The following is a 13,868-nucleotide window of genomic DNA, read 5'->3' on the forward strand; positions in this document are numbered from 1 at the left end:
ATTTTTGAGGGCCACAACACTTTACATATACTCCCTCTATTTAATCTAGACATGCCTATCATTTTCTCCTCTCTCTTTTTTCTTTCTCCCTAATTCATTGGTTTCCTTCATTTTCTATAATTTTCTTTTGACAAAAGAGTCAAAGTTCAGCCACTATGATTACGTTGGCTAAATAATTTGGTTATAGGTTTAAATTTGGTATTTTAGTTGAAAATTGGTGCAGTGTATATTTATAAATTGGTGAGGTGTTAAAAGATGTAGTACGTTGGTGGATGTGAATAACACATGACGAAATCTGGTTGCACGAGACTGCAACACCTGGAGGATATGTTAAATTAGCACAGAAGAGAGACGTGTTTCATGTGTCGAAGGCTGATTGGTTAGTGATGCAACACGGAGGACGTGTTGAGTACTTCGTCTATACAAAGCAAAACTTGGTACTATTTTCATTCTGAGGAAGAGTGTTCTTTGAGTATTCTCTGAGTGTGTTGCTATTGTAATGAAGGATACTACAAACTTGGTAGTGTATTGTAAATTATATGGAATACTCATGAGGGAGTGAGGTTTGTGTGTGAATCCATTTTCGTTTGTGGTTCCATGCACCATGACGTTCATCGAGTTTCGGAACAGTCTCTGTCAAAGTATGGAGAACAATATATTGAGGAGAGTGAGGAGTAATTAATATTGTATCGCAATCCGATTATTGCGTGTTGCTAGGGCTGTGCCACCTGTCACTACAAGCCACCTCACCACGCCCCATGCATGTTTCCAACGCTTGCCACGCCTCTGACGCCTTGTCACCACACCCACGACATGTTGAAACCATGGTTCTGAAAACCGGACCGGACCGGACGGTCCGACAGGATTAACCAGAAACCAGTCTTATGGCCGGTCTGGTTAACACGCAAAACCGTCTTGCAAAAAATTGGTTTAAAAACTGGCCGAACCGGTGATTAACCGGTGAACCGGCTGAACCGGCCGGGTAAAAAGACCGGCTCTCTAAAAAAAAAAAAAACATAAAAATCTCACCCCCCAAAACACCCGACCCTCTCCCTTCTGTCTCACTCTCACATTCCAACCAAATCCCTAATTTGCCTAACCTTTGAGAGAAAACACCGCCGCCACCATCAGCTCCCAGCCACCGCCCCACTAGCCACCGTCAGTCCCCCCAGCCACCGTTAGCCCCCCAGCCGCCGCCACTCTTCTCTTCTTCACTGTCTCTGCTCGTCGCGAAGCCCCACCAGCCATCGTCACCCCCAGCCGCCGCCACTCTTGTGTTCACCATCTCTGTGCTCGTCGTAAAGCCCGCCTCTGTGATCGTTGTCGTTGGCAGTGACAGAGAGTGCCGTCGTTGTCCTCGTCGTCGATCCTCTTCTCCTCTATGTCACGCAAACGGTTACTCAATCCTCTTCAAGCGCATCTCTCCTTCGTGAATCTCTGCCCAGAGCCTCGCCGTGAAATCACTGCTCGGGGACTCGCCGTCGCAAAATGATCCTCTTTCGAGCTTACTCTGTCACCGCCGTTCCTCCTTCGCCCTGTCTCTAGTAATAATTAAGCCACTGCTTCTTCAATTTCAATTTCTAAGATTCTGGCTTCTAAATTGGGATTGTATTCTGAGTTGGATTGCTGCTCATGTGGTTTTGAATTTAGTTTGGAGGTTAAGTTTGGATTGTTTTGGTTAGGTTTTCTGTTTCTAAATTCTCTGGATTTGGATTTTGAATTTAGTCGTTTATTGAATGTCTGAGTTGTGAGTTGCTGAATGATTCTGTTCAATATTTTTTCCTGAGTTAATTTTGTTCATGATTTTTTTTTTGTTGTATGTTAAAGATGGAACAATCACAAAGTGATCAACAGCCACCAGATGATTATTGATAATTGATAACTTACACTTACATAATGCACTTAAGGTGTTTGAACCTTTGCTCATTTGAATGATACATATCTTTTGTGCACTTGATTATGCCATTGATTTTTGTTAGTGAAAAAAATATTTTCTCCTCCTAGTAGAAAAACACAGCCTGTTGCCCACCAGAATAAGAGGCCAGTTTTCCATTCTGTCGAAATCTAAGGAAGAATCAACTTGGTGGTGTCATATTTGGTTGCAAAAACAGTACATTGAAAGAATGCTAATCTAAACAATTCTTTGGTTAGCCTTTTTTGCAACTGTTTGATTTTTATTATATTCTTTGTAATAGATACTAATAACAATTAAGATGTGATATTTATACTTACTCTTGTATATTAATAATCTGTTGTTTGTGAACTTCTAATATTAAATTATGAATAATTTATCATCTAAAATTGTAAAATTTTTAATTTTATTAAATTAGAAATTATTGAATTTATATATTTAAAATTATATATAAGTTTTTTAATAATTTTAATTAATATTTAATTAAACCGGTTGAATCCCGATTGAACCTCGGTCAAATCTTTAAATCATTAAACCAGTGACCTTACTGGTTTATTGACCGGTCCAGTTCTCGCAACCTTAGTTGAAACTGACACACACAATGCAGTAAAACACCTTCCTTCCCAATATTGAACCAATACATCAATGTAGTTTCCATAAAAAAAATAATTTCTTTGTTTACATTCATATATTTGAGTGTAAATTTAATTTTAACTAGTCTTATTTTTTTTCTATGGTTACTATTACTCAACGGTTATAATTTATAATTTTAAAATTACATAAAAAATGTTAGTATTTTGATGATTTGTAAATAATCACTATTTACATTGTTGTGCATAATTCGTCTTTATACCAATAATTTGATCGTCATCATATCTATAATTCAGCTATTATAATTTAATCTGTCTCATATTATAGGCAGTAATTACCAATTAGAGTTCAAAGAACAACTTAAACAAATAGATATATTCAAATAAAATAAACAAATAACCTTTTCACACGTCATTTTTAATAGTTTAAAAAAAATAGTCAAAGAGACATTAGTACTTCAAACATAATTGTATTATAGCTCATGTACGTGTCCACTAATATTTGGACAACTGAAAAAGATATTTAAAAAAGTTCATTTCTCTATAAATAAATCTAACAAGATAAAAAGTATAATACATATAAAAATTTAATACTCACTTAAATTATTTTTATTTTTTTTTTAAATTATTACTAACTTAAAAATTGAAATATTTTTTACAGATATTCGCTCTATTTAATATTTTTTAGAATTCAGTGTATATTTTATTTATAAAAAAGACATGACAATGCCTCATCACCTTCTACAACAAATTATATCTTAGACGAATTTCTTAACGGCAAAAACATTTTTAATATACAAATAACAATCTATGCTATTTTAGATAGTGCAGTGTAAAAACTAATCTTTAGTGGCCACCATAAGAAATTTCCATGTTGTGCATTTGTTTAAGAGTTATATTCAATATATATTCACATGCTACATAGAATCTTATTGCAATATTTATTAGAAAAGAAACAAATTCAGAAAATATCGGAAAAGCTTTACATTCATATAAAAATTACATGGATGGTATTTAAGTACCTTCTACTCCATGCGTTTTTCTCCATCCACACACTCGTTTATTTTACACACGCCTCATATAACGTATAAATGTAATCTATATTTTGCGTGATCAACCTTTCTTAACATACTCCTTTCCATATAACGTAAATCGTTTTCTCGTTCTTCTTCTTCTTCTTCTTCTTCTTCTTCTTCTTCTTCTTCTTCTTCTTCTTCTTCTTCTTCTTCTTCAACCTAATAATTAAATTCGTTGTTCTCCTCTATTCGTATTTTTCTTCTCTGCATTATGGATTTGGATTGACTTCAATGTAATTAGCTTCGTCGTTCATCTTCTTCTTCGTTTTCTTCTTCGATCTGCACTTCTGAATTGAAACAATGAATGAATCAACTTTAAATCAGTTGAATGAGTGCGATTTGGATAATTCTTCCGAAATGCATCAATTTGATGAGGTTTGGATTATTGAATTTTGAATCAAATTCAATGGAATGAAATTGCTAATTTTATTTGAAGTGAATTGAATGGACTGAGGTGATCTGTATCTAAATTGAATTGAATTGAATTGATAATATGTAACGGTGAGTAACTTTTCGGTTTGGTAATTACTAAAGAGTTGATTCACCAAGTGCATGTGTTCGGTTCGGTATGCAGAAAGGAGTCTAAAAATAATTAGACGAATATAGTGTTTAGAGTTTAGGGTTCAAGGTTCAAGGTTCAGGGTTCAGGGTTTAGGGTTTAGGGTTTAGAGTTTAGGGTTTATGGTTTCAGGGTTCAGTGTTCAGGGTTCTGGGTTTAGTGTTTAGGGTTTAGAGTTTAGTGGTTCAGGTTCAAGGTTTAGAGTTTAGGGTTTAGGGTTCAGAGTTTAGGGGTTCAGTGTGTTTCCAACTTTCGGTTCACCTAGTGTATTAATTTCGGTTCACCGTGTTCAAGGTTTAGGGTTGAGGGTTTAGGGTATAGGGGTTCAGGGTTCAGGGTTTAGGATTTTAGGGGTTAGGGTTTTAGGGCTTTAGGGATTCAGGGTTTAGGGTTCAGGGTTCAGGATTTTAAGGGTTTAGGGTTTAGGATTTAGGGTTTTAAGGTTTTAGGATTTTAGGGGTTTAGGGGTTCAAGGTTCAGTGTTTAGGGTTCTGGTTTTAGTGTTTAGGATTTAGGGTTCAGGGTTTAGGGGTTCAGTGTGTTTCCAACTTTTGGTTCGCCCAGTGTATTAATTTCAGTTCATTGTGTTCTTTTGGAGTTCGTAATATATTGGTAAATACAGTGATTGCAATCACTGAGAACTTGGAATAAAACAGCAGCCAGACAATTCTAACAGATATATAAATTAAGATCTCAGATGAGTAATCCATCTTGAATCAAATATAAATATTAACATTAACAGTTAGATTAATATTCACATATATACATTTGAAGTAAGCATGTTTTGCTTTTTAAACAAGTTAAACAAAATATTGTTAATTACAAATAGCCAATCATAGTATATGCTATTTACTATTTAAATCCCGAAATGTGAATTTACAATAAGGACTGGAGAGGACAGTGAATTTACTATCATAGTATATTTTTCTTTGATGATTAAATGCTTATGATGTTTTATTCAGCACATGAATGATGTTCGGTTTAGTGGAGTTGGCATTTCGGTTCATTTCTGTTCTGCACAATTTAAAACTCTTCCTCCTCACCTTATACTGCTTCTTCACAAGGGAGAGAAAGAGGAAAAGAAAAAAATATAGCAGTAATAACAACAAAATAATGAAGATAAGGAGAAAACACGTGAAGAAGAAGGAACGCAAAAAAGAATGAGGAGAATGAGGAGGAGGAGGAGGAAAGCGAATCTCTGTTGCTGTTTTTGTTCGTTTCTGGTTGTTCCTTGCTAAATCTTCTCGCGATTCTTCTCCAGTAGTGGTTTTTGCAGAAAACGTGATTGAAGTTTGAGTTATTTTGAGAGAGATTCGAAGAGAATGAGCGGTTTCATATTGAGGAAGAAGTAACATTTTTTCATAATAAGCACGAAATAACGAAGGATTTTCGAGTACGTGTTTTCACTTGTCATTAATGCGCGTGATTCTATTTGGACTTAGACCAACTTGGTTACATGGTTATATGGATGTGTAGCGCGCCCGAAAAAATATATGAATTTTTTGTAATCTTTATATTCTTTTATTCTATACGAGAGTATCTTCCTTTGTTTATATTAAAGAAAAAAAGAATACATATATATTTTGAGAAAAATTGTCCATCTCATTAAATTATTTACAATATCGCATGTGATGTAGGTGATGATTCAAATCAAAGCTTTAATAATGATATTATTTAATTTGTCCCACAATATAGTGATCATTTGTAAAACAATATCCTAAAATAAATAAATAAATAATAATAATAAATAAACATCTAAAATGATTTAAACTTTTTTTTTTTTCCAAAAGAAACAGTATTAGTATTGTATTAGGGTTTTATCAAAAGAATCATGTTACATGATCAACAATTTTATGTCAACTTAATTACATAGAACGATATTGTATTAGGGTTTTAACAAAAGAATCATGTTACATGATCAACAATTTTATGTCAACTTAATTACATAGAACGATAAAGTAAGTATAAGTATATAATTATAAAATATTTTTTTTACATGTGAATGAAGTGAATAAATAATAAAGCAATAATGGAGGGAACCACACCCCATCATTAATCAATTCAGCTCAATTGAAACAAGTAAGAACACGACGATGCAAAGTAAGCAAGCTAAGCAATGGATCCTTTTACTCTTTTTCTTTGATTTGATTTAACAAGCAACCATGCATGCTCATGCATAATGACTCAGCTCTGGAGCGGATTTAATGCTTGTTATTTTCCTCTTAGTCTCCTACATTCATCTAAATTAGAGTTAGAGGTTTCATAATCCATGTATATACGATTTCATCAATCATAATGTTATATCAATAATTGATAAGATACGGTTAATTTTTTTTATATGAAAAAAATATTGGTGTTTTTGTTAAAAATATAATTATTTTGTCTAATTACAGATGGGTAGATTTTACAGATAAAAAGTTAACATACAGGATGCGTGTTGGATACATGTCAACATCCTGACAACACACAGAGTGTGTGTTGAACACGTGTCATCATCCTGGCAACACACAAGATGCGTGTTGAACACTTTTTTTATACATCCATAATACTGTAATACACTTTAAATATCAATTTTCAACTAAAACACTATCTTCATCTCCATATTAAAAATAATTTCTTATAAGATACACCTTTTTTTTTTCTTTTTTATCAATAAATGAGAATGACTACTTTTTTTTGGTTTGATAATGAACACATAAGCCATATAATAATTATGCGATTTAAATTTTAAAAAAACTTAATAAATACCCATATAATTCTGTATAAGCTACTTAACATATTTTTTCCTTCTACCAAAAGAACCAAAGAAAAAGAAAAAAATCATGATGTGGTGAGTTGGATTCATGATTGCATATCTATTATTCTTGGAGAGTGAATTTTGTGAATTGTCTGTGTTGTCAGTGAGATAATTCGTTTTCTTTAACTCTGTGTTGTGTTTGTCCTTGCATATATGTTGTGTCATGAATACAACAGTCAGAAGACTCTCAATAAGTACTCATTCCAAAGAGCCCTGACACTATAGCACTGAACATGTCTGCGTAAATTTGTATCTATTTATGAGCATTTTATATTCCAATTATAAATAATCTTAGTCTTGATGATGATGGAATTAACTTCTAAGTTAGGATCAATTATTGAAGTGAAATTGAGTAAATACTACAAAAAAAATCGTCGAACGACGGATTTATTAAAAAAATTCATCGGTAATATATTTATTATTGGAATAAATTAACGGTATAAAAATTTTATCGATAATAATTTATTAATAAATTATTTTATCTATCATTAATTATTATAAAAAAATTTCACTAATAATTTTTATCGTCAGATTTTTTTTTAGTAAAACTGATGGTAATATATTATTAGTTAATAATTATTGACGAATTTTATCGATAGTAAATTTGACGGTAAACTTAAATTTTAAATTTAAAAAAAATTATTTAAAAAATAATATATAATTTTTTAATATTTAAAATTTAATAATTTATAAACTAATAAATTAAAAAAATACAACACTAATTAATTTAAAAAATAATAAATTCGGATAATAATAAATTTAAAAAATTAACAACAATAAACAATAAGTCAATAATTAACTCAAAAAAATAAACAAGTTATTAATATTAATTAGGACGATTAACAACAATCAAGTAATTAATTTAGAAAATTAAACAATTAATTTAGATAATAATAAACTTAGAAAATTAACAACAATAAGTACTAAGTTAATAATTAACTCAAAAATTAAATAAGTTAAGATTAATTTTGACAATTAACAATAATCAACTAATTAACTCAAAAAATAAATAACTCATATAATAATAAACCTAGAAAATTAACAACACTAAACAATAAATCAATAATTAATTCAGAAAATAATGAACTTAAACAACACTAGAAAACTTCAGAATAATGCAGTTGGAGATCTTACACTTGTAAATTCAAACAACAATCAACTAATCAGAACAATACAAATTTCAAACACGGAATCATTAAAATAGAATAAAAAAAAATCCTAAATCAAAACAGAATAAAAAAAATCCTAAATCTAAACTAACATACGAACTAAATCTGAAAAATAGTTAAATCTCTAATACAAAAACCTTAATTGCAAATTTTTTAATACATAACAAATTAAAATTAGATAAATTAAGGTTTAGAATTTAATTACCCAAAACTAATTAGTGAGTTAACTACTTGGAGACAATGACGACACAGAGAACTTTTCTACCGTAGTGGCAGCATGAACAATAAAGTGGCGGCAGCAATGACCAACCGGCAGGGTTGTATTAGAATTGTTTTAAATAAATTGAAAAAAATAACAAGAAAAAGGAGGAGGACAACATACCTGGAGGGAGGAAGGAGGCAGGTCCGACGATATAAGGAGCAGCAATGGCAGCAGTGGCTGGAGCGATGAAAACAGCAACGATAGAGCGACCAATTCAACGCCACGCAATCTTTGAAGTTTGAACGCTGTTGGTGGTGATCAATACTAGTGGAGGGGTGTCAGAGGTGGTTTGTGGAGAGAGAGAGAGAGAGAGAGAGAGAGAGAGAGAGAGAGAGAGAGAGAGAGAGAGAGAGAGAGAGAGAGAGAGAGAGAGAGAGAGAGAGAGAGAGAGAGAGAGAGAGAGAGAGAGAGAGAGAGAGAGAGAGAGAGAGAGAGACGCATTTATCAACAGATTACCATCATATTTATCGACAGATAAATCCGATGGTAATGCTTTGCGAATGACCAAAACACAGCGTTGCACTAATTCATATTAAAATATGCCAATAAATCCGACGGTAATGATCGCACCAATTTTTTCCTCCAATTATTACCGAAAAAATTACCAAGTAGTTTTGATGGTCTTTTATTCCTAATTTGCATCGGAGAATGGTTTAGGTAGAAGAATAACTTAAAGAATCACAATTCTCAAATTGTCAATACTGTCTGCAATTATAGCCACTACAAGGGTTTACAATTATTTTTTAATGTTTAAATTTAAATTTTTTATTTATGATTTTGGATGTGTTTTAAAAATATTTTCTGTATAACTTAATAATTTTAAATGTGTTATAATTGAAAAAAAATTACGGCCACTGCAACGATTATAATAAACTCTAAAATTTTTTTATATATCACAAAGTTGAGGAATTAACGTCAAATATCTAATTGATTTTTGTATCTTTCACTGCAGAGGAATAACACTCTTCTATAGAAATTTTTGTGAAGAACGTGAGAGAGAAAGAAAGACAAGAACGTATAAGAGAAGGGAGAGAGAGGAACTTACAAAGAGAATGAAAAAATAATACAACAACAACAACAAAGTCTTGTCCCACTAGGTGGGGTTGGCAACATGAATCAAACAACATCATTGTGCTCTGTCATATATCATGTCTACAAAGAGACTATTTACATGTAGATCTCGTTTGACCACCTCATGGATGGTCTTCTTAGGTCTTCCTCTGCCTTTCGTCCCTTGTCCATCTTCCATTTCATCCACCCTCCTGACTGGGTGTTCTATTGGTTTTCTTTTCACATGTTCAAATCACCTAAGACGCGATTCAACCATCTTTTCCACAATGGGTGCTACTCCAACTCTATCCCTTATATCTTCGTTCCTTATTTTATCCAATCGCGTATGACCACTCATCCATCTCAACATCTTCGTCTCTACCACACTCAGCTTATGTTCGTGCTCCTCCTTTGACCGCCCAACAATTCGTACCATAAAGCATAGCTGGTCTTATAGCGGTTAGAATTTACTTTTAAGTTTTAAAGGCACATTTTTGTCGCATATAAAACCAGATGCACTCCTCCATTTTGACCAACCTGCTTGGATCCTATGATTTACATCCTATTCAATCTCTCTATTATCCTGTATGATGCACCCAAGATACTTATAACTTTTAACTTTTCATAGGATGTTTTCTCCAATCTTCACCTCTATATTAGGGTTTTCCCTTCTCATACTGAACTTACATTCCATATATTCCGTCTTACTACGACTTATGCGCAGACCATACACTTCTAGAGTTTCTCTCCATAAGTAAAACTTCTTATTTAGGTCTTCCCTTTACTTTCCCATAAAGACGATATCATCGGCAAAAAGCATGCACCATGACACAGGCTCTTGGATGTGCTATGTGAGTACTTCCAAGACTAATGTGAAAAGATACGGATTTAAGGATGATCCCTAGTGTAATCCCATACCAATAGAAAATTTCTCTGTCACACCATCTTGAGTCTTGACACTAGTTGTGATCTCATCATACATGTCTTTAATTGCACGAATATATGCGATCCTTACTCTCCTCTTTTCTAAAACCTTCCATAAGACCTCCATTGGCACCCTATCATATGCTTTTTTCAAATCAATAAACACCATATGTAGATCCATTTTATTACTACGATACATTTTCATCATCCTTCTTAATGGGTATATCGCTTCAGAGGTAGATCTGCCTGGCATAAATTCAAATTGGTTCTCTGTTACTTGTGTCTCTTTTCTCAACCTCCGTTCTATCACCCTTTTCCATAACTTCATGGTATGACTCATGAGTTTGATCCCTCTAGAATTTTCGCAACTTTGTATATCCCCCTTATTCTTGTAGATAGGTACCAAGGTGCTCTTTTTCCACTCATCAGGCATCTTCTTTGACCTTAAAATCTCATTAAAAAGCTTGGTTAACCAGTTGATACATTTTTCTCCAAGGCCCTTCCAAACCTCAATCGGGATATTAGCAGGTCCTACTGCCCTGCCATTTTTCATCTACTTTAAAGCCTCTTTTACCGCGAAGTCTCGAATCCTTCGATAGTAGTCAAAGTATTGATCTTCTTGTCTTGTGCATAACCGACCAAGGCTTGAAAGAGTCTTCTGTTCCTCATTAAATAACTCGTAGAAGTAGCTCTTCCACATTTCATTAATCATCTCCTCTTAAGCCAACACCTCTCCATACTTATCCTTTATGTACTTAACCTGATCCAAATCTCTCGTTCTTCTTTCACAGCTCTTTGCGATTCTATATATACATTTTTCTCCTTCTTTCGTGCCCAAAAACTGGTAGAGACCCTCATATACTCTTGTTCTTGCTTCACTTATAGCCACTATTGTCTCTTTCTTAGCCGTCTTATATTTTTTCCAGTTATTTGCGTTGCGGGATAAAGACGACTCTTTAAAATAATTATGTTACGAGGTGAGTAGGAAATTAAAAAAATTTTAATATTCGAAATTTAAATTAATTTTAATTACTAATATATTTAATTATAAACTAAAAATATATTTTAATTAAAATTTAATTAAATAATATTATTTAAATTAAAAAATTGATTAAAGACTAAAATTTAAAAGACACATATTTTCCATCATTTGTCCAAACTCCAAAGTCAAAAGAACCATGTTGAAACTTGAAACTTTTTTTTTTCCTTTTTTTTTGGTTTTGGTATTAAAGAAATGTTAATTACCGAACATATTGGGCTTTACTACCAAACTGATCCCAATCCAAGAAAGTTTAATTAGAGCGGTTCGGGTCAGGTGAATCGAGACCCAGCAAGAAATAAACCTTCTTTGTTGCCTTCTTCGGCGCCTCATGAAACCGTAGTGACTAGTGGAGTAGTGGCGGCAATCTGAATCCTATGGCGAAAAACAGGAACAAAAAGAAGCGAAACGGTGTCGTTTCCATGGACACTACGGAGACATCGGTTTCCGAAGCAGCTCAAGGTATGTATTACTCTATTCTCCTCCTAATTCCCAATTAATAACAAACTTAATTAATTAATTAATTAATTTTATATTTAGGGTTTATGGTTGGTGTTGCACCAATGGATACATCAGAATCAGGAGATCAAAGCACCTTTTCTGCTGCTACCAACATGTAAGTCGTAATTTAGATTAATTTTCAGTCATCTGCAGTTTTATGTATGGCTTTCGAGTAATCATTGTGAAATTGCTAATTACTTTTGCCTATGTTGCAACACGTTCATTATTAGTGAATACTAATTAGAATATGATTACATAATGTTTTCAACAAAGTAGCAAACTACTGATAATGATGGACCAATATTTTCTTTTTGTAACTGCTGATCAGAAGTTTATGTTGAATGTGGTTTTCCCTATTATTAAAAGTTATAGCCTGGGGCTGCAACTTCACTGTATGCTTTGACAGTTAACAATTTTCCATGGGCTGTGCTTGCGAATTAGGGTTTTGGAGGGAAATGGAATGAATATATGGAAGGGTTTCGAAAGTAAAAGCCTTTAAGAAAAGAGTCTTCACTTAACACATTTCGAAACTTCACTTACATGCAGAAGTATTCATGCGAAGTTGATAGTTGAGAACTATTAGCTGAAAATTTAGTCAAATATGGCAAATTATCCAACGGATATTAACTGTCAACTTTACATAAAGACAACTAATCACAACTAATCACGATTCATATGCATTTATGATTTATATCTCATATCATGCAGGGCATGTTATTTGCAAAGCTAATGCTCAAGTCTCCTTCATTGTCATTAATTAACCTAAAAATGATGCATAAATTACTTACTTTCTCTGATAGTTAAGATTTAAGGCTGCTTTTTGTATTCGCTCTTAAGTTATGCGACCTATCATGAAACAGGAACATGAAGCAGAAGGGAAGGCCTATGAAGAGATCCAAAAATGTCCGGAAGATGAAGGCAAGAGCAAAAGCCATATCCGCTAACGAGAAATGTGCTGTGAAGATTGCGAAAAATGAAGACAAAAAAGTGAGAGTTCTGTCTGCAAAAACACTCTATGAATGATTTGTTGGACGCCTCCTATCATTAGTTTTGAAAATTTTCACTTATTGATCTTGCTAGCATTTAGTATATAGTTTTGTTGTTCATGTATTATTAATTAAAGTGCGTTCTGTTTTCGATCTCCCGTTATATATAAGATAGAGATAGTCTTTCTTTTTGCTGCTACCTTAGACACATATGGAATAACTTTTTTTTTTAATAAACTAATATATCAATCTTGAATTTGGAATAATGCATTCCATTTTTAAATTTATTGATCCAAGGAGAAATCCTCTTATATTATTCTGTGAAGATGAATCCTCATTTGAAGGGATAATTGCTTCAATGTAAATTATGGATTATGTGAATTTTTTTTATTTTATATTTCAATATTTTGGTGGTGTTTTTTAATGATCGTGTTTTGCATAATTCAGAACATATTTTGTCATACTTTAGTGGTCAAAGTCAAAAGAAAAATACAAAGTGAAAGATAATTTGTTTATCCAATGTGACAAAGCGATGAAATATTCCGTCTTAAGGTGTATTTTACTGGGCAATAAAAACGAGTTGGAATTTTTTGTGACGAAATTATGTGTTTTTATACAAGGAGTTCCTTTATACAATTTTCTGGCCCAACATACTTTTCAACCATATGCTTGGATGGGCTGAAATTGTACATAGATGAGTTTGATAGAATTATATTTACAATTTATTCATGTAAAGTTTTCCCCTATTTTTATCCCTTAATAAAATATTGAGAAGGTTAAATGGTGTAGAAATTTTTATAGGTAAATATATTATAGTGTATAAAATTATTAGTAGATTTCATTAAATGCTTGGTTAAGGGATATAGATGTTAGATATGGAAAACACTAGGCCTATGTCTGTGATTAGCTAGTCAAATAGGTTTCAATTTCAACTTAGTATTGTCACATTAGTCATTTACAATATTAGTTTCCAAAGTTTATTGAAATAATCCTACTACGATTA

General features: G+C 32.6%; 1 protein-coding gene across 1 annotated transcript; it reads left to right on the plus strand.

Annotated features, from left to right (window-relative positions):
* The first annotated feature begins 11,605 nt into the window (after positions 1-11,605).
* On the plus strand, positions 11,606-13,161 carry LOC130946249 (uncharacterized). Its single transcript, XM_057874919.1, has 3 exons — positions 11,606-11,840; positions 11,919-11,994; positions 12,740-13,161. Exons 1-3 carry the CDS (start codon positions 11,756-11,758, stop codon positions 12,900-12,902), a joined length of 324 nt encoding a protein of 107 aa, XP_057730902.1. The 5' UTR covers positions 11,606-11,755; the 3' UTR covers positions 12,903-13,161.
* The last annotated feature ends 707 nt before the right edge of the window (positions 13,162-13,868 follow it).

The sequence above is a fragment of the Arachis stenosperma genome, chromosome 8, assembly GCF_014773155.1.
Source record: "Arachis stenosperma cultivar V10309 chromosome 8, arast.V10309.gnm1.PFL2, whole genome shotgun sequence".
NCBI lineage: Eukaryota > Viridiplantae > Streptophyta > Magnoliopsida > Fabales > Fabaceae > Arachis > Arachis stenosperma.